This window comes from Giraffa tippelskirchi, chromosome 9, assembly GCF_054371585.1.
Source record: "Giraffa tippelskirchi isolate mGirTip1 chromosome 9, T2T-mGirTip1v1.2.pri, whole genome shotgun sequence".
In the NCBI taxonomy this organism is placed as follows: domain Eukaryota; kingdom Metazoa; phylum Chordata; class Mammalia; order Artiodactyla; family Giraffidae; genus Giraffa; species Giraffa tippelskirchi.
Genome location: NC_137283.1, coordinates 99,737,321 through 99,763,437, shown reverse-complemented (window position 1 = coordinate 99,763,437; position 26,117 = coordinate 99,737,321). Strand labels below are relative to the sequence as shown.

The following is a 26,117-nucleotide window of genomic DNA, read 5'->3' as shown; positions in this document are numbered from 1 at the left end:
TTGATATTTCTCTGGGCAATCTTGACTCCAGCCTGGCATTTTGCATGATGTACTCTGCATGTAAGTTAAATAAGCAGGGTGACCATACACAGCCTTGACATACTCCTTTTCCAATTTTGAACCAATCCATTGTTCCATGTCCAGTTCTAACTGTTGCTTCTTGATTTGCATACAGGTTTCTCAAGAGGCAGGTAATGTGGTGTGGTCCCCATCTCTTTAAGAAAGTTGTTGTTCTTCAGTTGCCCAGTCGTGTCCAACTCTTTGTGACCCCATGGCCTGCAGCACGCCAGGCCTCCCTGTCCCTCACCATCTCCCAGAGTTTGCCCAAGTTCATGTTCATTGCATCGGTGATGCTGTCCAGCCATCTCATCCTCTGATGCCCTCTTCTCCTTCTGCCCTCAATCTTTCCTAGGGCAGTTGAGTCGTCTGTTCACACAAGATGACCAGAATACTGGAGTTTCAGCTTCAGTATCAGTCCTTCCAGTGAATATTCAGGGGTGATCTCCCTTAAGATTGACTGGTTTGATCTCCCTGCTGTCCAGCATCACAGTTCAAAGACATCAATTCTTTGGCCTTCTTTACGGTCCAGCTCCACAACTATATCTGACCACTGGGAAGGCCACTGCCTTGATATACGTACCTTTGTCGGCAGAGTGATGTCTCTTCTTTTCAACACACTGTCTAGGTTTGTCATCACTTACCTGCCAAAAAAGCAATTGCCTTCTGATTTCATGGCTGCAGTCACTGTCCACAATGATTTTAGAGTCCAAGAAGAGGAAATCTGTCACTATTTCTACCTTTCCCCCTTCTATTTGCCATGCAGTAATGGGGCTGATGCCATGATCTTAGCTTTTTAATATTTAGTCTTAAGTCGGCTCTTCCACTCTCCCCTTCACCCTCATCAAGAGGTTCTTTAGTTCCTCTTCGCTTTCTGCCATTAGAGTGGTATCATCCGCATATCTAAGGTTGATGATGTTTCTCCTGCCCATCTTGATTTCAGCTTGTAACTCACCCAGCCTGGCATTTCATATGATATGCTCAGCGTATAGGTTTAAAAAAGGGGGTGACAGCAGACAGCTCTGTTGTACTCCTTTCTCAATCTTGAACCCATCAGATGTTCCATACAGGGTTCTAACCATTGCTTCTTGACCTGCATACAGGCTTCTCAGGAGATAAGTAAGATGATCTGGTATTCCCATCTCTCTAAGAGCTTTCCTTGTCATCATCCACATAGTCAAAGGTTTTAGTGTAGTCAGTGAAACAGAGAGAGATGTTTTTCTGAAACTCTCATGCTTTCTCTATATAGGAATATTCCACAGTTTGTTGTGATTCACAGTCAAAGGCCTTAGCATAGTCAATGAGGCAAAAGTAGATTTTTTTGGAATTCCCTTGCTTTTTCTATGATCCAGCATATGTTGGCAATTTTTCTTTGGTTCCTCTGCCATTTCTAAATCCAGCTTGTACATCTGGAAGTTCTTGGTTCACATACTGTTGAAGCCTATCTTGAAGGATTTTGAGCATAATCTTGCTAGCATGTAAAATGAGTGCAGTTGTACGGTAATTTGAACATTCTTTGGCATTGCCTTTCTTTGGGATTGGAATGAAACGGACCTTTTCCAGTCCTGTGGCCACTGCTGAGTTTTCCAAATTTGCTGGCATAATGAGTGCACCACTTTAACAAAGTGCTCATGTTGATATTTACAAATTACTGAATAGATAAATAAGAAAGGACAAGTATATCTTAAAGAATAATTTGGACTCTGTGGGAGAAGGTGAGGGTGGGATGGTCTGAGAGAATTCATTGAAACATGTATATTATCATATGTGAAACAGTACGCCAGTCCAGGTTCGATGCATGAGACAAGTGCTCAGGGCTAGTGCAATGGGATGACCCAGAGGGATGGGATGGGGAGAGAGGTGGGAGGGGGGTTCAGGATGGGGAACACATGTAAACCCATGGCTGATTCATATCAATGTATGGCAAAAACCACTACAGTACTGTAAAGTAATTAGCCTCCAACTAAAATAAATAAATAAATAAAAATAAATTAATAAACAAAAGACTGAATTTAAAAAAAAAAAAAAGGAGAAAGTCAAGAGATACCTGGAGTAACAGGCAGGTTTGGCCTTGGAGTACAAAATGAAGCATGGCAAAAGCTAACAGAGTTTTGTCAAGAGAACTCACTGGTCATAGCAAACACCCTCTTCCAACAACACAAGAGACGACTTTACACAGGGACATCATCAGATGTTCAATACCGAAATCAGACTGATTATATTCTTTGTAGCCAAAGATGAAGAAGCTCTATACAGTCAGCAAAAACCATCATACAGAAGAAGTGGCAAATAGATCCAAGGCATTAAATCTGATAGTCACAGTGCTTGAAAAACTATGGACAGAGGTTCATGAAATGGTACAGGAGGCAGTGATCAAGAACATCCCCAAGAAAAAAATGAAAAATGGTTATCTGAGGAGGCTTTACAAATAGCTGAGAAAAGAAGAGAAGCTAAAGGGGAAAGAGAAAAAGATATACTCATTTGAAAACAGAGTTCCAAAGAATAGCAGGGAGAGATAAGAAAGTCTTCATCAGCGATCAATGCAAAGAAATAGAGGAAAACAATAGAATGGGAAAGACGAGATCTTTTCAAGAGAACGAGAGATACCAAGGGAACATTTCATGCAAAGATGGGCACAATAAATGACAGAAATGGTATGGACCTAACAGAAGCAGAAGATACTAAGAAGAGGTGGCAGAATACACAAAACAACTATACAGAAAAGATCTTCATGACCCAGATAACCGCGATGGTTGATCACTCACCTAGAGCCAGCCACCCTGGAATGCGAAGTCAAGTGGGCCTTAGGAAACATCATTATGAACAAAGCTAGTGGAGGTGATGGAATTCCAGTTGAGCTGTTAAAAATCCCAAAAGATGATGCTGTGAAAGTGCTGCACTCAAAATGCCAACAAATTTAGAAAACTCAGCAGTGGCCACAGGACTGGAAAAGGTCAGGTTTCATTCCAATTCCAAAGAAAAGCAATGCCAAAGAATGCTCAAACAACTGCACACTTGCACTCATCTCACATGCTAGCAAAGTAACGGTCAAAATTCTCCAAGCCAGGCTTCAACAGTACGTGAACCATGAACTTCCAGATGTTCAAGCTGGATTTAGAAAAGGCAGAGGAACCAGAGACCAAATTGCCAACATCTGCTGGATCATCAAAAAGCAAGAGAGTTCCATAAAACTGTCTACTTCTGCTTTATTGACTATGCCAAAGGCTTTACTATGTGGATCACAACAAACTGTGGAAACAAACAGAACATTAGATGGTTGGATGGCATCACTGACTCAATGGGCATGAGTTTGAGCAAAGGTTGATAGTGAAGGACAGGGAAGCCTGGAATGATACAGTTCATGGTGGGGGAGGGGGTGAATTATCGAACACGACTTAGCAACTGAAAACCAACAATCCTTAAATAATTACTCTTAATGGATTATGATTGTTTTCATTATAACTGAAAAGACATAATGCTAATATAAGGAAAAAAAATATGTAATGCCATGTAGTAAATCTTCTGAATTAGAGACGTGTTGTATGTGCTAAGTCAGTTTAGTCATTTCTGACTCTTTGCAACACTATGGAATGTAGCCACCAGGTTCCTCTCTCCATAGGGATTCTCAGGCAAGAATAGTGAAGTGGATTGCCATGACCTGCTCCAGGGGATCTTCCCAGGGATTGAACACACATCTCTTTTGTCTCCTGCATTGGCAGGAGGGTTCTTTACCACTAGCTATAACTGGGAAGCCCTAGTGACAAATATTGTTAATAGAATTATGACTTATTCCACAACAGGAATGAAAACATGCGAGCATAAGGAAATGAAAACGTAATCCCAAGATTTAGCAACTTTATATAAAAGTACAACTTAACACACTGAAGGCACCCTTAGCAAAGCCTAAGTTTGTAGTATGTGTGATTGAGATAAAAACAAGTTAACAGTATTGTAGTCATCTTTTCCCCAGAATCTTTTAGAAAATAATTAAAAAACTTCTCAGAGGCACTTGCCAAAGGACAAACTAAATGACACACTACATACCCAAAGTCTCCTATATTCTGGAGTTGTGTCATGAGAAAAACTGTCTTCAAAATACTCAAGTGTAAGAATTTCCTGTTTAAACTTTGCGACATGTTGATGAGAAATCTATCCTTTCCACTATTGCTTCACTGTGGGCCTTCATAGGGCAGTCTGTGAAGACCACAAATACTGTTTACTATAGTAACTTGGTCACCCACAAGAGGAGGCAGGACTCTGGCGTACAGAAGGTACAGTTTTCATAGAGCGCCATCCTTGACATTACACAGCTGTGGAGATGAACAATCAAATGAAAAACTACCCAGAACCAAATCTGGCTAAGGACTCCAGGAAACAGCAAATGAGAGATTTACCATCACCTCGAGAGAAGTTTGTTGCTGTGATCCTGGGAATCACCTGTTTTGTCTTGATGTATACTGTAGTGAGAGTGATAACTTTTATTCCGCCTACTCTAATACAGGAACAGAATAACTTCTCTCGGATAACAAGGCTCCAGAAAGTCTTTTGTGAAGGCCATGGTCATCCGTGGATGTGGCAAAATGGCTCAACTTGCAAACCTCAGATATTAGACTTAACTGAGAAAAGAAAGTGTGCAGTGCTATCCTTGGAGGGCATAAAATCAGATGATTGTGAATTCCCAAATATGTATACTTGCAAGCACAAGCTTGAGAATTAAAAAGTAAGTTTGGCTGCTGTTAGGTAACTTCATCTCTTATGAAATGCAAATAATAGTATGATTGCATAAGCTTCAAACTGAATTATATTCTTTTTTCTAATGATGGAAGTTTTTTCATAAATTATTGAAATTTAATATGCACACTAGAAAGTACAGGTATCATTCCTTTGGTGTCTGGCTTTTTTTGCTCAACTATATATTTACAGCAATCAAACTTTCTAAAGGATCGCATGGTACATCATTTACATGAAATATCAAAAATAAGAAAAATAAGAGAGACCAGAAGCAGATTAGTGATGACCAAGAGCTGTGCTAACTGAACAGTGATGAATACTTTCTAGATTTTGATAGTGGTGATCATTGCAAATTAAGAATGTATCTAAAATCACTGATTATATACTTTAAATGGATGGATTTTAGGCTGTGTAAGTTACACCTCAATAAAGCTGTTTTAAAAAACTGAAGAAAAAAAAAGAATAATTTCAAACATTAAACTCAGAAACTTCCTCTTCTAGGAGGTGGAGTTTAATCCTTCCCTTCTAACTTGCATCCAAAGAACAGAATATAGAAAGGAGAAAAAACTTTACTGTATGGTGGGAAAACATAGCAAGTCTAATACTACCAGTTAGTGAGCATTTCTAAGGATTTTTAATAGCATAAATCAACGGTTTATTCCTGAATTTCTTGTTGCTGTTTTAGAATGTAGAAGTTGGTCTGGTTTTTTAATTTTTTTCCTGACTTTTAGTGGGTTTTCAGAAAGAAACAAAAGTAGAGGACTGTGCTTAGTTTATTATCTTAAGTTGGGAATTCACTTCAATATCTTTCTAGGTTGGTATATATATGTAGCTACTTAATTACTTTAACTGAATACACAGTGAAATATTTAACCACTTCCCTATTGATAAGACACTTGGAGTTGTTTCTTTCTTCTAAACAGTGTTACAGTGAATATTCTTATATATGTTATCTTTATTTACCTGTGTGTGTGCTGAATCAAGGATATATACACTTTACATATATTATTTACAGGTAAGTAATTTAACCTCTGTTTTGCTTTCCCATCAGAGAACTGCTGTGAAGATTAAATGAGTTAACATGTGTAAATGCCTAGAACATGGTTAACAGCCACATAGCTGTTAGTTATCATTGCCAAATTGCCCTCTATAAAGGCTGACTACATATACTGTTTTTTAGAGTACTGTTTTTTCCATCTTTGCTCAGATGCTGGATATTACAGTCTTTTTTTTTTTTTTGAAAAGGGGGCAATTTCACTGGTGAAAGTGGTATCTAATTGTACAGTCTTTCACTTCACTATGACTGAGTTTGATCATCTTTTTGATGTTGATTGGTCATTTGTAATTTTTACATGAATTGTGTATTTCTACCTTTTATCTATGAAATTTTTAAATTATGAAATATTTAAAATTTTATAGATAAACACCTATTTGGGTGCATTAAATAAGAAGGATATTATTTTCCTGTTAATCTGATTACAAATATTTATTCCGAGTATGTTTCCTTTTATATTTAGTAGCTTTTAGCAGTGTTCAAAATGTTTGAATTTCTATTAAAATCTGTGTTGTGTGGCCTGTTTAAGAATATTTCTAATGTAAAAATATAAAATAAATTCATTCCATTTTAAATTTAATTTTCTTACAGTTTGAGGTCAGGCTCTAATAACACTTTTTTCACGCTTAATCCTCCCTTACTACTTTGAAATGCTATTTTTATATCATGTACTAAATTTCCAAATAAGCGTGTGTTTTTAAAAAGTACTTAGGTTGATATATGTGCTAGAGAAATCTCAATATCTAATAGAGATTATAAGCTTGTTTTCTTCTCTGATTTGTTGCTTGATTCTGTTGTAAGCTGGTAGGAGGACTTTCATTCATTCTCTGTGTTATTTTCAAAGCATCAAGAAGAAAGCCCCCATGTATGCCCGCTTAACCCCTGAATTCCTGGGACTCACCCAGTCCTCGGCTTATCTCAGTGGCTGGAGTTCCGTGGAGAACAGAGCAATTCTAGGAGCCTTGGGTAATATGGATTAGCTTATATGACTCATATCACAATGACAAAAGAAAACAAAACTCTTTTTTAGAACTCCAATAGAGGTTTTTTTTTTAAAAAAAAAAAAAAAAAGCCAATTACAAAGTCTATATGGGATGATCCAGTTTTATTCTGTTTGTGTGTTATGTGAATAAACACAGAGCAAAATACCTAGAAGAACATGCAACATCCTAACAACACTTGTGACCTCTGACAACAAAGCGAGGGTCAGAAGACAGAAGGTAAAGAGAAATTTTACTTTTTCTCTATTTAATTCTATACGAATTCAAAAGTTTCAAAGCCCATAAATTTAATACTTGAAATACAAATTTGCTTTTAAAATTATCTTCATATAAAATAAATTTACTCCATTTTAAATGTGTTTTTTTAAAATGTGCGTTTTTTACCTTTTTAAAAATCATGGTGGGGGAAATAGAAAAAATACACATACTAGTTGACATTAAGGAAAAGTTTTACAATCTTTTTAAAATTATTTTTCTCTTTATTTTTTTCTCATTTATATCTATATGCCAAATTCTCTTATTTAAGATCATTGCCTAAATTCACCGAGTTACATTCTCCCCCCTCATAAAACCCACAGAAATAACAGGAAAGTAATAAAGTAGAAACTCATGGCAATGAATAATATAGGACCTTCAGCAATAAGAGATTACAGCAAAATTTCAGAAGACAGAAAATGAAGTGTGGTAACTATTGAAAAAATAAGTCTTGGGAATGCAGCACAGGGAGTCCATCTCTTTGGGGAAACATCAAAGAGGCACTAATCTCAGAAATATCAAGTACAAAGCAGGCTAAAACAAGAATCTGTAACTGAAAGTCTCTCTCTATATATACACATAGATACATACATACATTTTGTTTCACTGAACAAAATCCAGCACCCAGTACATACTAGTCCCTGTATCAGTCCCTATTCTATGATACAAACAATAACTAACAAACCCAAATAACAAACAATAAACAACAAATAACAAACTCAAAGTAAAGCAGGGTTGTAGGTACAAAGCTGTGAGAGGAGCAACAGAAGTATCACTGTTTTAGGGAACCTTCCTAGGGAGGAAAAATTTGAAGAGACATGAAAAAAAGTAAGAGTGTAGGGAAGGAGAATAATCACTTTTTATTAAAGTAATGATGGTAATACAAAGAAACTGTGCTAAGCAATTTAAAAGTCATATTATTAAATTTTCATAAGACTTTTAAAAAATATCATCTCCAATTTGAAGACTAAAAATCTCAGGCTCAGAGAAATGAGAAATTATTCAAGGTTGCACAGATAGTTAACTGATAACAGGTCTAAACAAAGCTATAGCTCTTAATCACCACACTGATGAGAATAAATCATTTCATCTTTTGAAAACTAGTTTACTAATATCATATGATATCACTTTTACGCAGTAATTTATATGCAGTGATCTAAAAAGAAATGATACAAATGAACTTATACACAAAACAGAAACAGATTCACAGACTTAAAAGAATGAACTTGGTTACCAAGGTGGAAGGATCAAGGGAAGAAATAGGGAGTTTGGGATTGAAATGTACACACTACTATATTTAAAATGGATAAGCAACAGGGACTTACTCCATAATACAGGGAACTCCGCTCAGTATTATGGAACAACCTAAAAGGAAAAAGAATTTGAAAAAGAATAGATAACACGTATATGTATAAAGCTATGGTTTTTCCAGTGGTCATGTATGGATGGAAGAGTTGGACTATAAAGAAAGCTGAGCGCTGAAGAATTGATGCTTTTGAACTGTGGTGTTGGAGAAGACTCTTAAGAGTCCCTTGGACTTCAAGGAGATCCAACCAGTCCATCCTAAAGGAGATCAGTCCTGGGTGTTCATTGGAAGGACTGATGTTGAAGCTGAAACTCCAATACTTTGGCCACCTGATGTGAAGAGCTGACTCATCTGAAAAGACCCTGATGCTGGGAAAGATTGGGGGCAGGAGGAGAAGGGGACAACAGGATGAGACGGTTGGATGGCATCACCGACTCGATGCACATGGGTTTGGGTAAACTCCGGGAGTTGGTGATGGACAGGGAAGCCTGGTATGCAGTGGTCTATGGGGTCGCAAAGAGCCAGACACAACTGAACTGAACTGAACTGAACTGAAAACACTTTGCTGTATAACTGAAACTATGACAACATTGTTAATCAACCATGGAGGTCAGAAAGAAGTGACAATACTTTTCAAGTAATAAAAGAAAAGAACTGTCAAACTAGGCAGTATTGTATACCTATTGAAACCATCCTTCAGCAATCAAGGTGAAATCAAGACAGGCTCAGTTGGGGAAAAACTAAGATAATTTGTTGCCAGCAAATGTATCCTAAAAAAATGACTAAAGAAAATCCTCTAAATCAAACCTAAACAATAAAATGGAAACTTGGAACACAAAGGAAGAACACAGGAAGCAAAAATATGAGTAAATACAGCAGGTTCTCTATCTCCTCCTGAGTTTCCTAAATTATGTTTAATAGATGATGTAAAAATTATAACACTGTCTGATGTCGTTATGGATACATGTAAAGGAAAGAGCTGAAACAATTTTATTATAAATGGGATACGTAAAAGGATATAAAGGGAGAAAATGCTTCCATACTCCAAATGTTAAAATGGTAAGCTATATATATATAAGCTATGTATATTTTATATCCACATTATATATTCAGTTCAGTTCAGTTCAGTCGCTCAGTTGTGTCCGACTCTTTGCAACCCCATGAATCGCAGCACGCCAGGCCTCCCTATCCATCACCAACTCCCAGAGTTTACCCAAATCCATGCCCATTGAGTCAGTGATGCCATCCAGCCATCTCATCCTCTGTCATCCCCTTCTCATCCTGCCCCCAATCCTTCCCAGCCTTAGGGTCTTTTCCAATGAGTCAACTCTTCGCATGAGGTGGCCAAAGTATTGGAGTTTCAGCTTCACCATCAGTCTTTCCAATGAACACCCAGGACTGATCTCCTTTAGGATGGACTGGTTGGATCTCCTTGCAGTCCAAGGGACTCTCAAGAGTCTTCTCCAACACCACAGTTCAAAAGCATCAATTCTTCAGCGCTCAGCTTTCTTTACAGTCCAACTCTCACATCCATACATGACCCCTGGAAAAACCATAGCCTTGACTAGATGGACCTTTGTTGGCAAAGTAATGTCTCTGCTTTTAAATATGCTATCTAGGTTGCTCATAACTTTCCTTCCAAGGAGTAAGCATCTTTTAATTTCATGGCTGCAAGCACCATCTGCAGTGATTTTGGAGCCCCAAAAAATAAAGTCTGACACTGTTTCCACTGTTTCCCCACCTATTTCCCATGAAGTGATGGGACCAGATGCCATGATCTTAGTTTTCTAAATGTTGAGCTTTAAGCCAACTTTTTCACTCTCCTCTTTCACTTTCATCAAGAGGCTCTTTAGTTCTTCTTCACTTTCTGCCATAAGGGTGGTGTCATCTGCATATCTGAGGTTATTGATATTTCTCCCGGCAATCTTGATTCCAGCTTGTGCTTCCTCCAGCCCAGTGTTATAATATAACATATAATACCTAGAGCAACTGCTAGAAGAGCTATACAAAGAGATACCCTTTTAGAAATACTATAGTTAAATCCAGGTAGAATTCTAAAATTGTTCAAGTAACCCAGAGAAAGCCAAGAAAGTGAAAACAGAAACAAAGAGAACAAACAGAAAATCTGAGTATTAATACATCAATAATTACATTATATGTAAATAGTCTAAATATACCAACTAAAAGACAAAGACTAGCAAAGTGGATTAAAAACCATGACCCAACTGTACGTTGTTAATAGTGACTTAACTTTGAATATGATGTTTAGACAAGTTAGAAGTAAAAGAACAGAAAACGTATACCATTTAAACATTAATCAAAAGGAAGTAGAAGAGGCTATAGTAAACTAGATAAAGTAAACTTCAGCACAAAAAAATTACCAGATACAGAGAAAGACATCATACAATAATAAAAGAGACAACCCACCAAGAATATATAGCAATCCTAACTGCATATGCACTGAACAACCGAGCTGCAAGATATCAAACAAAAGGTTATAAAACTAAAAAATTAAATGTACAAATCCACAATTACAGTTGAGGCTTTTAATACTTATTTTCTCAACAACTGAACAACTCAACAGAAAATCATGAAGGATATGGAAAAAAATCAACACCATCATTCAACAGGATCTACTTCCTCAAAAAGACAAACTATTGCAACTCACCCAACATGAAAGATAATTTGACTAGTTTTATGACTATTAGCACTATTGCTGCTGGAGAAGACTCTTGATAGTCCCTTGGACTGCAAGGAGATCAAACCAGTCAATTCTAAAGGAAATCAACACTGAATATTCACTGGAAGGACTGATGCTAAAGCTGAAGCTTCACTACTTTGGCCACCTGATGCAAAGAGCTGACTCATTGGAAAAAACCCTGATTCTGGAAAAGATTGAGGGCAAGAGGAGAAGGGGTGACAGAGGATGAGATGGTTGGATGGCATCACTGACACAATGGACATGAGTTTTAGCAAACTCTGGGAAATAGTGAAGGACAGGGAAGCCTGGTGTGCTGCAGTCCACGGGGTCACAGAGTTGGACACGACTGAGTGATTGAAGAACAATGACTATTAAGGAACCTTAATTCATGATTTTAAGCTATTAATATTTAAAAAAAAAAAAGAAATTTCTAGGCCCAGATGGTGTCACTGAAGAATTCTACTAAACATTTAAAGAAGAATTAAAACCACTCTATACTATCTCTTCCAAAAAAATAGAAGGAAACACTACCCAATTCATTTTAGAAAGCTAGTATTATCCTGATATCAAAATGAAAAATACTCCTACTCACAGATGATGTAACTATCTACAGAGAAAATTTCAAGAAATATACCCCCAAAAACCCTCTGAGAATGAAAGATGAGTTCAGCAATCTCATAATATACAATTAACATATTGGTACCAAACTTGGACTATAAAATGCCATTTACAATCACTCTCCCAAGAATGAAATACTTAGCTATAAATCTAACAAAACATGTACTGGACATGTATGTTGAAAACTATACAACACTGGTGAATGAAATAAGATCTCAATAAATGGGAAAACATATCGTGTTAATGGACTGGCAGACTCAACAGAGTAAAGATGGCAACTCTCCCCAACCTGATATATGGACAACACAATTCCTATTAAATTCCCAGCAAGACTTTTTGTATAGTCAAAATTATTTAAAACTTACACAGAAAAACACAACAACCAGAACAGCTAAAACAATTTTGAAAAAAAAATAAAGTGGATATTATTCTGGTTTCAAGATTTATTAGGCAAAGAAAAGAAACCTCAATCTAAATCTCACATTGTGCAATAAGGATCAGCATGTCTGGGTTTTCCATACGCTGCACATTCCAAGAAAGGTTTGGCCCTTGTCTGGCTCCTAAAATGTAACCTCTAAATTCTTGAAACATCCTGCCTAATTAAGAGTGTTTTTGTTTACCTGGGAACCTTGGGTAACTTCAAGCATACAGTCTATGCTAATAACGTGATTTATGGTAGGAGTGTTGAACCATGTAAGATCAGCTTGACTGCTCAAAGGCTGGAAACTAAGGTCATGCATACAGGCATTCAACCATATCAATGTAACCTACCCACAGTAAAAATCCTGAACACCGAGGCTTGGATGGCTTTGCCGCTATATGCGCTCTCCCACAACACTGCTGAGAGAATCAATCACTGTCCACACAACTCCACTGGGAGAGGACAACTGACAGTTTGGACTTAGCGTTTTCTGGATCCTGCCCTTTGCTTCTCTGTTGCTAATTTAAATCAGTATCCTTTTGCTGTAAAAAAAAAAACTATAACCACTAGTACAATAGCTTTTCTGAGTTTCAGCAAATAACTGAGCCTAAGAGTGGTCTCAGGGAAACCCAAACATATACACATTATAAAAATATTAACTCAAAACAGATCACAGACTTACAGAATATAAAATGATCAAATTTTTAGAAAAAAGTAAAATATTCAAGATCTGGGACTAGACAAAGAATTCTTAGCCTTGATCCCAAAAGCACAATCCATCAGGCAAAAACTGATACACTGGATTTATAAGCTTAAAAACTATTGCTCTGCAAAGGACATGGTTAGAGGATGAAAGACAAGCCAGACTGGAAGAAAGGTTTTCAAATCAAATAGCCAACAAAGGATTAGTTTCTGAAATATACAAAGAATGCTCAAAACTCAACAATAAAAATGGAGAAAATCCAACTAGAATATGGGCAAAAGACAGGAAGAACATTTCAACAAACAGAACAGATAGATGGCAAATAAACAACTGTGAAAAAATGTTCAACATCATTAATCTTTAAAAAAAAGTGAGAATTGAAAGCAAAATGAGACACCACTACATTCCTATCAGAAAACCTAAAATTTAAAAACCAAAGAAAAAACAAATAAATAAAAATCACCAAGGGCTAGCAAGGCTGAAGAGAAAGTTTGATTACTCATACTGATCTATTTACATTGCTGATGGAAACATGGTAGTCACTCTGGAAAAGAGTGTGACAGTTTCTTTACAAACTAAACACGCAACTCCCATATGACCAGCAACTGCACTCTTGGACACTGACCACAGAGAAATGAAGACATATGTTCACACCAAAACTTATACATGAATGTTTATAGCAGCTTTATTTTTAAAAGCCCAAAACTGTAAACAACCCAGATGTCTTTCAGGGGTTTAATGGTTAGGCAAAATGTGGTCTACCCAATACCACCACTGCTATAAAAAGAAAGGAACTATTAATGCACACAACAACCTGGATGAATCTTCAGAGAAAAAAGCCAATTCCAAAGAGTTACGTACTGTATTTATAGAGTATGCTTGAAATGACAAAATTACAGAAATGGAGAATAGATTAGTGGTTTCCAAGAGTTAAGAAGAGGGGGGAGGGAAAGTGGGTATGAACAGAATAAGGTATACTGTGGTGATAGAAATGTGCTGTATTTTGACTCTATCAATGTTGTGATACTGAAGTGCAATTTTGCAAAAAACCAAGGGGTAGGGGAGCAATGAGATAAAGGCTGCATTAGAATCTCTGTACTATTTCTTTAATCACATGTGAATCTACAATTATTTCAAAACACAAAGCTTAAAAATGAAGGAAGGAAAAACTAATCTGATCAGAACAATTTCATTTGATATGCAACAACAGTGAACATTACTAAATATTCAAACATTATTTTATAATTTTTTAGTTTGGAACAATAAGACATGTCCCTTGCATTTTCTCAATTACAACCATTCTACAAAGATTCATGTCTAACCAGTAAGAATTTAGCTCACCTTCCACGCTGTCAGAACAGGAAGTTCCAATGCCAGTATCACCACTGTCAGAAGCTATACTATGTCTCCTGATATGGCTATTTCGTTGGTTAGATGGAACAGTTGCGGCCTGCCACAATGATTCATTACCAGGTAACCATGCTGATGAAGAATAATCTGGGCCTACAAAGGAAAATATGCAAGAAGTTAATAAATTTATAATGTTTATGAGTAGGTAGAAGACATCTTTTGGCCTTGTAAAAAAAAAATACAAATAAGATAAAAAGCTTATTTTCTGCCAAAAATAACTTAAATAGATCAGTAATATCTATGAGTCACCAAATAAACTTACTTATCACACATATACAAATTCGATGCTGACTTAGCAGCTTTCTTCGGCTGAAGATTTATGATTTCTGCTTACAGATACTGAACTTTTAAACACAGAACTACTGTCTGATGTAAAATGTCAACTCTTTCATCAATCTGTCTGGAAATGTCAGCTCTCTGCTCTGTAATATTTGATAGGTAGGCATCTGTGATCCCATACACAGACATTAGCTGAGAACTGGGACTCAGGAAAAATCTAATCAAAGCATACTGCATGACAATACATTACATAGAATGCGTTTGTGGAAAGTCAAAGTGAGAGTCACTCAGTCATGTCCGACTCTTTGTGAACCCATGGACTATACAGTCTGTGGAATTCTCCAGGCAAGAATACTGGAGTGGGTAGCCATTCCCTTCTCCCGGGGATCTTCCCAAACGAGGGATCAAACCCAGGTCTCCAGCATTGCAGGCAGAATCTTTACCAGCTGAGCCATCAGGGAAGCCCAAGAACACTGGAGTGGGTAGCCTTTCCCTTCTCCACAGGATCTTCCTGACACAGGAATCAAACCAGGGTCTCCTGCACTGCAGGCAGATTCTTTACCAGCTAAGCTACTAGGGAAGCCAGAAAGTCAAAACAATCTATTTTCTACTACTATATCCTAACCACTTAAAATTTTAAATTATTTTGCAGTATTTTAATTGATTCTATTTCTTTAGTTATCTTTCAATAAAAGTTTAACACCAGAGCATTTCCTGGCGCTTAATTTTCCCTTTTGAGTTACAGTAAATCTTCACTGTTCAGCTAATTCATCACTTTTCAGTGTTCTCTTACACTTCATTTTCACTTACGTTACCCATTTTTACTTGACAGACATTTGCCTTTACCTGATTTATCCATCATTTTACCTTCTTGTTCATTCCTTCTTTTACTGTCTACAATGTCTCAAAATATACCATGGACCAGGGTCAATCTGTGAACTACATACTACTAGCTTTTTAACAATTCAGTCCAGTTCAGTTCAGTCGCTCAGTCGTGTCCGACTCTTTGCGACCCCATGAATTGCAGCACGCCAGGCCTCTCTGTTCATCACCAACTCCCGGAGTCTACCCAAACCCATGTCCATCGAGTCAGTGATGCCATCCAACCATCTCATCCTCTGTCGTCCCCTTCTCCTCCTGCCCCCAATCCTATCCAGCATTAGGGTCTTTTCCAATGAGTCAACCCTTCGCATGAGGTGGCCAAAGTATTGGAGTTTCAGCTTCAACATCAGACCTTCCAATGAACACCCAGGACGGATCTCCTTTAGGATGGATTGATTGGATCTCTTTGCAGCCCAAGGGACTCTCAAGAGTCTTCTCCAACACCACAGTTCAAAAGCATCAATTCTGCGGCGCTCAGCTTTCTTCACTGTCCAACTCTCACATCCATACATGACCACTGGAAAAACCATAGCCTTGACTAGACGGACTTTTGTTGGCAAAGTAATGTCTGTGCTTTTAAATATGCTATCTAGGTTGGCCATAACAACTAATTGTTAACAATTGTTAACAACCAATGGCCATAACAACCAATGTTAACAATTAGGAACAGAAATAAAGGATAAGCACTGAAAAATGTTTATAGTAATTTGAAAGCAATTTTAAATCTTGAGTTTTATACAAAAGCTATAGCAGTACATATCTTTATTAATGGTTAACATAGTGACTCTAAAATTGAAGACTGTAGACTTATTTGTGGGTGTTAACAAGTTCTGTACAAGAATTTTGAGACTTCATTTCAATTATACCCTTGAAGAGTAATAAGCACATTACAGATGACCTGAATAGCTACCTTAAAGCAGACTTATTATCACATAATTATAATGCTCCCATTGGGTTTTATGTTTGCAATTGCAGTTGTTTCCAAGTAAAGGAGAAATGACAAGGCACTTATCATCATGATGTGAAATAAGACAACTTTACAGAATTATCATGTTACATGCTATTGAAATTGGCAGGCAAGGAGAACTTTCTAGCAGTTTAATAAACACAAGAATCACAAAATGACAAACATATCCACACAATTAATCACCATCATTTTACCACATTTAAAATAGACATTCTCTATATTAATATCAAAACATGTAAAAGAGATTAATAATAAAACCAGACCTGAATTTATTTTCTACCATATTAACCCCAACATTAAAGCTTTAATTTTAATAAAATACTGTATCAAATTATTTTATTTTCTATTTATATGCAATTTATAAATTAAGTTTGAATTAACTCAAGTTTAAAAAAATAGGAGCCAAAGAAACACTTCCACCAGCTTTGAGGTCCAGAACAACAAGTGAAAACTTTGTAGATTCTACATCAATCTCAAAACTGGGTTTATCTTAATTCATCTGATTAGGCACTCACATATTAAAGCACCAAGTGAAGGCATTCTGTCACCAGAGGTCCTCTACTGTGACCTATTATCTGTACCAAACATCCTTCCTTTAAACAGTTCCTCAGGTATTAATAATATTCCATTTAAATGAACTTCAAATCCTATCTAAACCATTACCAAAAAGGAAAAACAGCCCACTATTTTCTCTCCCAAGTGCAAACCTATTAGAGAAATATTTTTTTAGGAATACTCAGGAAAGAACAAGGGCTTCCCAGGTGGCGCTAGTGGTAAAGAACCTTCCTGCCAATGCAGGAAACATACGAGACGCAGGTTCAATTACTGGGTGGGGAAGATCCCCTGGAGGAGAACACGGCAACCTATTCCAGTATTCTTGCCTGGAGAATTCCATCCATGGACAGAGGAGCCTGGAGGGCTACAGTCCATAGGGTCGCAAAGAGTCAGACACGACTGAAGTGACTTAGCACGCAGCTAAGAGCATAAATAGGCTGGAAGTACACGGAAATGGCAAATGAAGACATGAAAAGATGTACAACCTTACTAATAATGAAATGAAAAAGACAACAACGTTTTTATTTTCAGACTTTTAAATCATCTGTAACATTAAATGCCATTGGCAAATATTTGAAATACCAATGTTAAAGTGCAGGGAACGTTCACATACTTTTATGGGTACATAAATTGATAGAGCGTTTCAAAATTAGGGCATCTGAAAACAGGTATCTCAATTTCAACATGTACCTAAATTTCAACATAAGACCTCCTACTAGGAATTTTTATAAAGAAATAACAGAGAAGTATAAAAATACATAAGCACAAGGACAGTACTTCTTTAAATAAAAAAATAAACGTCTAGAAACAAAATACAATCTGTAAGTTAGTTGATACTATTTAAGTGCTAAAAATAATTTTATTGACCTATTTTTTTTTAACACGTAGTGACATCCAAAATGTTAAGTATGTATGGGAGAAAAGCATTTATATAGGTGCTTATATAGTATGCTTCCATGGCTGCAGAAGAGATTGTACATTTACACATATGGAAAAAGGAGCTTCCAGGGAGCTCCACATCTAAATGTTGATACTAACTACAATGTTTTACTAAAGAAACAAATACAGAAACATTTACTCTATCACTAGGAACGATAACGATGATGATTATACACTGTCATCTTAAGAAAAAAATGCTGATTACTTTTACTCATTTGCAGATTACATCAGCATTTGATTCTGAAAGGAACCAGCTACAGAGCAAGGTACGTAAAATCAACAGATTCCTAGTCAACAATTTTATAAAAGCTGCGTTAAGACCCCTGAAATAAAGTAAATACACTTGTTTTTAGACATTATAACTATTTTGAGCAGTATAAGGTAGTGTTACATATTTAGCCCACAACAACTCCACTCCATTTGTTGTTAACAAATCTTGACCCAAGGAAACCAATTGTATATAGAAAGGATGTGATCTCCCCCGCCCCATGTACACACACAGACACACCAGGAATAGGGGTAAAAAAAAAAAAGGAAGGAAAAAACCACCAATAATGATACAGTATTATTATCAGAAGCTAGGAAAATGTTCTTAGCTTAAATCATTAACTATTACCAGGAAGAACAGCTCAACAAAACTTTTTCTGTAAAAGGTCACAGAGTAAATATTTTCACCTTTGCAAGCCATCTGATCTCTATCAAAACTGTCACCACTGTTATAAAGGCAGTAGTAGACAACAGACTCGGAGAGGGCAATGGCACCCCACTCCAGTACTCTTGCCTGGAAAATCCCACGATGGAGGAGGCTGCTAGGATGCAGTCCATGGGGTCGCACAGAGTCGGACACGACTGAAGCGACTTAGCAGCAGCAGCAGCAGCAGATAACAGACTAGTTGTGTTACAATAAAACTTTACAAAAATGATGACAAGCTAGATTTGACTGACAGGTCATAGTTTGCAGATCCCTGATCTAGAGTAAAAAAAATTATTCTAATTTGTAAATATTCTCTAAAATTCAGCTGATTCAACATGAGTAACTCTAGCCAGCACATTAATTCATTCCTTTATTCAGAAGAAAATCTAGTTCATCCTAGAGCACATACCAGCAAGTAGTGCTGCTCTAAATCTGAAAATTCATGGCAGCATTATTGCAATTTTCTGTGGACTACTAATACCAGTAACTTTTTGGATTTTTTCTTCCAGAATAAACAGTCTCAGTTTGTAATAACGAAGAACCTTTTATATTCTATTACAAGTTAATCTCTAAAGGGAGGTTGCCTATAAGCTATACACACATTATAATGACCCATCTCTGGGAAACCTCCCAGATATTAAGCATTAAGGTAAAAAAAAAAAACTCTGTTGAGCTCACAGGAAACATCCAGGCCAGGCTCACCTGTGAACAACTACAGGGAGGCTAACACATCCCCTCCAGAGGCTGATGTTGTTGTTTAGTCACTCAGTTGTGTCTGACTCTTTGCGACCCCGTGGACTGAAGCCCACCAGGCTCCTGTGTCCATGAGATTTTCCTGGCAAGAATACTGGAGTGGGTTGCCATTTCCTTCTCCAGGGGATCTTCCCAACCCAGGGATCGAACCCATATCTCCTGAGTGGGTTCTTTACCGCTCAGCCACTAGGGAAAGCCCCAGAAGCTGATGAGAACCAGGAAATGTCTGACTTGACTCCCTCCCCACTGACTATAAAAGAAGTCTGAATTCTAACTCAGGCAAGAGGATTCTTTGGGGCATGAGCCTACCATCATCTGTTTGCTGGCTTTCCAAATAAAGTCCCTACTCCTTGCCTCGACAACTCATCTCTTAATTCATTCGCCAGTTATACGAGCTTGGACTCAGTGACAAGTTTATTTGTATACTTTGGGGGGGCGGGCGGAGGGGGGGGCATGCTGCTTGACTTGTGAGATCTTAGTTCCCTGACCAGGGATTGAACCCAAGCCCTTGGCAGTGAAAGCCTGGAGTTCTAACCACTGGGCCACCAGGGAATTCCCCTGTATGGTCGAAAACTCTCAAACAACATCAAACCTATATTAATATGTATGATGATTAACTGTATATGCAACATAACTGGACAATGAGGTGTCCTCATATTGGGATGTTTTTATGAGACTATTTTTGGTCTCTTATATTTAAATTGTAGACTGAGTAAAGCAGATTGCCCTGCATATGTGGAAGGACCTCATCAAACCGGCTAAAGGTCTTAATAGAACAAAAGGCTGAAACACTCCCAATAAATAAGGAATTCTTCCCGCCTGCTACTGCTAAGTCACTTCAGTCGTGTCCGACTCTTAGCGACCCCATGGACTGTAGCCTACCAGGCTCCTCCATCCATGGGATTTTCCAGGCAAGAGTACTGGAGTGGGGTGCCATTGCCTTCTCCTCTTCCCGCCTAAAGATCTTCAAAACAGAACACTGGCTTTACCCTGTCTTTTGGACTGGAAGTGAAATATCAGCTCTTCCAGGACTTCAGGCCTTTCAGCCTTCAGAATGAAACTCCATCATCGGCTCTCCCACTTCTCAGGCCTTCAAATTCAATTTGGAACTAAACCACTGACTTCCTGGGTCTCCACCTTGCTGACTCAGCCTGCAGATCTTGGGTCTTTCCAGCCTCCATAATCATATGAATAAATTCCTTATAATAAATCTCTTCCTTAAGATACATAGAGATAGAAAGAGAATATAAAATTTCTTTTTCTTGAGTGCACATAAAACACTCTCCAGGACAGATCATGCCTTATGCCACAAAACAAGTCTCACTACATTTAAGATTTAGAACATATCAAGCCATCTTTTCCAATGATAATGATATGAAATAATTTAAAGAAGAAAACAGAAAGCTCACAAATATGTGGTGATTAAACATGCTCCTAAGTTACTATGAGTCAAAATGGAAATCAAAAAATATCTTGAGACAAATGATGGAAACACAACATAACAAAACTTATAGAATGCAAAAGCAGCTCTAAGAGGGAAATTTATAGTGATAAATGCCAACATTAAGAAAGCTCAAATGAACAACCTAACTTTATACCTTAAGGAACCAGAAGAACAGACACCAAAGCTAGTAGAAGGAAGGAACTAATTTAGGATTCTGCACTTTCACTGCCATGGCCCAAGTGCAATCTTTGGTCAGGGAATTGAGATCCCACAAGCCGTGCAACGCAGCAAAAAGAAAAAAGTTTAAGGAAGCAAGGAACTAATAAGAATCAGAGTGGAAATAAAAGAAATAAAGAATAAAAAGACAACTGAAAAGATTAATGAAACTAAAAGCTATTTTGAAAAGATAAGCTGACAACTGTACGACTATGGAAAAAACAAAAGCCTCAAATACAATCAGAAATGAAAAAGGAGACATTACAACTGCTCAGACAGAAATACAAAGGATTATAAGAAACTGCTATGAACAATCATAAGCCAACAAACTGGACAACTCAGAAAAAATGAATAAACTCCTAGAAACATACAACCCACCAAGACTAAATCAAAAAGATAAAGAAAATCTGAACAGATTGACTACTAGAAATCAATAATCGAAAATCTTTCAACAACGATATATTCAGGACCAAATGGTTTCATTGAGGAATCCTACCATTTAAAGAATTAATACCAATTATTAATACCAATTCTTCTCACACTCTTCAAAAAAATGGAAAGGGAGAGAACAATTCCAAGCTTCTTAAGAAACCAAGGTTACCCTATATTGAAGACAGATAAGAACACTAGAAGAAAATCACAGGCTATTATCCCCAATAACATAGATACAAATATCTTCAACAAAATAATAGCAAACCTAATCCAACAGTACATCAAAAGGACCAAACACCATGGTCAAACGAGATTTATTTCAAAGATGCAAGTATGGTTCAACATGTGCAAATCAATAAAAGTGATATACTACATCAACAACATAAAGCACAGAAATCTATATAAATTCAACAGATGTAGGTAAAGTATTTGACAATATTCAACATCTTTTCAAGATAAAACTCTTAACACTTTAGATATAGCGGGAACATACTTCAGCACAATAAAGGCCATACATAACTACCCACAGTTAACATTATATTCAACAGTGAACAGCTGAGGAGCAAGATCAGGAACAAGACAAGGATATCTACTCTCATCACTTTTACTTAATGAAGTACTGGAAGTTCTAGCCAGAGCATTTATACAATTATACAAGAAAAAGAAATAAAGGGCATCCAAATCAGAAAGGAAGAAGTAAAACTGTCTCTATTTGCACATGACATACTTCATACAGAAAACAACCAAAAAACCAAATCAGCAAATTCAATAAACTTACAGCATACAGAAATTAATACACAAAAATCAGTTGTGTTTCTATAAACTAACAAACTACTGAAAAGAAAGATTAAGAAAACAATCCCACTTAAAACTGCACCAAAAAGAACACTTAGAAGTAAATTAAACCAAGGAGGTAAAAGATCTGTACATCAAAAATTAGAATACATTGAGAAGAAAGAAAGTGAAGAAGACAAAAGTAAGTGGAAAGATATTTCATGCTCACGAATCAAAAGAATATTGCTAAAATGTTCATACTACCCAAAGCAATCCAGATTCAATGCAATCCTTATAAAAATTTCAAAGGCATTTTTTACAGAAATAGAAAAAAAAATCCTAAAACCACAAAAGACTTTGAATAGCCAACTCAATCCTGAAAAAGAACAAAACTGGAGGCATCAAGCTTCCTAATTTCAAACTATACTATAAACCTATAGTAATCAAAACAGGATTGTCATGTAAAAAGATTCACAGATCAATGGAATGGAATAGAGAGCCCAGAAATAAACGCATGCATACACAGTGAATTAACTTCCTATAAGGGATCCAAGAATATACAAGGGGAAAGGACAGTCTATTCAATAAATGGTGTTAGGAAAACTGGACAGTCACAGGCAAAAGAATGAACTATTCCACTATCTTACACCATACACAAAAATGAACTCAAAATGGATTAAAGACTTGTACACAAGACGTAAAGCCATAAGACTCCAAGAATAACTGTACAAATATGCTCCTTAACATTGGTCTTGCAATGATTTTTTGGATTTTGACACTAACAGCAAAAATAAATGAATGGAACGATATCAAACTAAGGGCATTCCAGGTGGTGCCAGTGGTAAAGAACTTGTCTGTCAATGCAGGAGACGTAAGAGATGTGGGTTCAATCCCTGGGTCAGGAAGATCCCCTGGAGAAGGGCATGGCAACCCACTCCAGTATTCTTGCCTGGAGAATTTCACGGCAAGAGGAATTCTGGCAGAGGAGCCTGGCAAGCTACAGTCCATAAGGTCGCAAACAGTCCGACATGACTGAAGCAACTAAGCACAGCATGGCACAAACTAAAAAGCTTTTGAACAGTAAAGAAAATTAAAAAAAGAGAGAGAGGAAGAAGGAAAAAGAAAGAAAAGACAATCTATGGAATGGGAGAAAATATCTATAAACCATATATCCAATAAGAGGTTAATAACACAAAACACATAAAGAACTTATACAGCTCAACAGCTAAAAACCATCCAAATAAACGATGATCTGAATAACATTTTTCCAAAGATACACATACACACACACAACAGAATATTATACAGCCATAAAACATAAGGAAATCCTGCCATATGCAACAACACGGATGAACCTGGAGAGCATTATGCTAAGTGATATGAGCCAGACAAAGAAAGACAACTAGTGCATGGTATAATAAATGTGGAATTAAAAAACGAGTTGAATTCAAAGAGAGCTGAATGGTAGTCATCAGGGTCCAAGAGATGGTAGGGTACCTTTCAGTTATAAGATGACTAAGTCTTAGAATCTCATGTAGAATACAATGACTATAGTTATCAACACTGTAAAAGCGAAATTTGCCAAGAGAATAAAACTTAAGGGTTCTCAACTGAAAAAAAAAGAAGTAAACAGTGAGGTGATGGATATGTTAATCAACTCTAATCAGAATCCTTTCACAATGTACACATAAACCAAATCATCACGTTTTCACCTTAATACATTACAATTTTATTTATCAGTTATATCTCAACAAAGCTAAAGAAAAAAAGAATCCAACATTTGGGAGAATGGGTCTTTAGAATGTTCTTTAAGCATTATTTCTAATAAGGAACTATTACAAATAAACCCAAAAAGGTTTGAGAAAGGAACAGAATCTAGACCATTAAAATAATGAAGATTTAAAAGTGAAAAATGCTTATATTATCAATCTAAGTAAGATATAAAATGCAATAAATGGGAAATTCACAAATAACCTCAGATTTCATATCTTCTAGGAATTCTCTGAACTCGTTTTTTTGCCTGATTCTAGCTTAGCATTCACCATATCAAATTAAAGTTATCTGTGTAAGTATCTGTCCTAATTCTAGACTGTAGTAATACTCACTAAGGGCAGGGAACAGTGTTCCAGACTTGACTCAGTGCTGCGGCCAGTATATATACAGCAAAGAGTCAAACAAACAAAAAATGCCCAGAGCAACTGGAAAGAAGTACATCAAAATACTACTTGCAGTTTTTCCTAGATGGTAGGATTATTATTTGACTCTTATGCTTTGTATTATTACTTTAATAATCAGAAAAATAGGCTTTATTTTTTTAATGCTTAACCTGCACAATAACAAACCAAATAATTTAGTTATTAAGTACCTCAGCGATTCTTTATCTGTGCTAAGTAGCTATTAATGAAAGCCTTTAGAGATATGTTTTCCTGGAAAGGGTACCCAACTTATATGGCCTATTTTGGAACAAAATGGGTACATTCTAACAGGCAAATCAAAGTATCATAACTTTTTAAAAAATGTTCAAAAATTCAAAATTACATATTAATGTTCATAAAATGAATTAGATTTCTACACTTAAAAGGAAAAAAATTTCTTCAAATTCAAAATAAAGAATTTAGAACAGATTGTTTCTCTGTTTTGGTTGATAGCTACAAGTCTGTTTCAATAATACCACAATTAATTTAGTCCAGTAGGAGAAACAAATTACAAAGCTTTTTAAAGCTGTAGGAGAGTCTACCAGGGAAACACAGTAACTCAGACACTTTGACAAAAGACCAGTGCACTTTTGACAAAAGACCAGTGCACTTTTCATAAGAAGTTGTCCTCATCAAAAGAACTTAGAAAAAGAAAGCATAAGTCCAATCACATCGGACAAATCATTTGATCAGTCAGTGGGGAAAACATGTCTTACTCAAAACAGCATCTTATTCCTTTAAATCAGTAGGAAAGGAAAGGAAAGGAAAGTCGCTCAGTCGTGTCCGACTCTTTGCGACCCCGTGGACTGTAGCCTGCCAGGCTCCTCCGTCCATGGGATTCTCCAGGCAAGAATACTGGAGTGGGTTGCCATTTCCTTCTCCAGGGGATCTTCCCGACCCAGGGATCGAACCCAGGTCTCCCGCATTGGAGGCAGACGCTTTAACCTCTGAGCCACCAGGGAAGTCTTCAATCAGTAAGACATTTTAATTTACTTATGATAGTATCACAATGCTCTTATTTTTTGCTAAACTTTTCTTTTTAAAGGAACAAGAGATTCATTCAGATTTCCCAAAATGGCAGAAGTATCATGAAATGACTGAATTATCTATGGAAATTGATCTCCTCCAGGCTGCATTCACATTTGTCTTCTCCTTTAAATACAACTACAGTTTTTTTAAAGGACACGGTATTTTATCTGCCTAGAACACTGGAGATAATTAACAAAATGTCACGGTTAAAATAACATTCTAAGCTTTAATTCAGATTGAATGAATTCAACTTGAGAAGAATGATATGCTGTATCTCTAGTCAACATAATCCAGAATCACCAAGCAGTCAGAACTAGACATGACATGAATACGCTTACCAAGTGATATAAGGAAAATTTTTTCACCCAATTGTTATAAGACTACACTACTAAAATGGGAGTTACTCAATTTCTAGATATGGGCACTTTAAAAATAACTTAAAATAAGGCTCAGTGATCTCTGAAATAAAATCTTACCTAGGTCCTATCTTATTACAGTAACTGAATGACTATGTAGAATCTGCTCTCCCTGGAGAATAGAGCATTTCTATAAGAACAGCAAAAATTTCCAAGACACCATGCATTGGGAATTCTCTTTGGAAGACAATATGTTACATTTTTTAACACCAATTTCAATTATTTTAAATAGAATACTAAATGCATTAAATATTAAATGTCTATATTTAAATACTAAATAGAATA

At 36.6% G+C, this 26,117-nt stretch overlaps 1 protein-coding gene across 13 annotated transcripts in view; it reads right to left on the bottom strand.

The window, feature by feature from the left end:
* CEP85L (centrosomal protein 85L) overlaps nucleotides 1–26,117 on the bottom strand; it is a 203,474-nt gene that overhangs the window by 114,124 nt on the left and 63,233 nt on the right. For all 13 annotated transcript variants that reach the window (XR_014065799.1, XR_014065798.1, XM_081530910.1 and 10 more), the window contains one exon: nucleotides 14,189–14,350. Coding sequence is in view for 1 of the 13 variants with exons in the window: in XM_081530902.1 (XP_081387028.1) it covers nucleotides 14,189–14,350 (162 nt within the window). In the remaining 12 variants the exon portion in view is untranslated. The remainder of the gene's footprint in view (nucleotides 1–14,188; nucleotides 14,351–26,117) is intronic.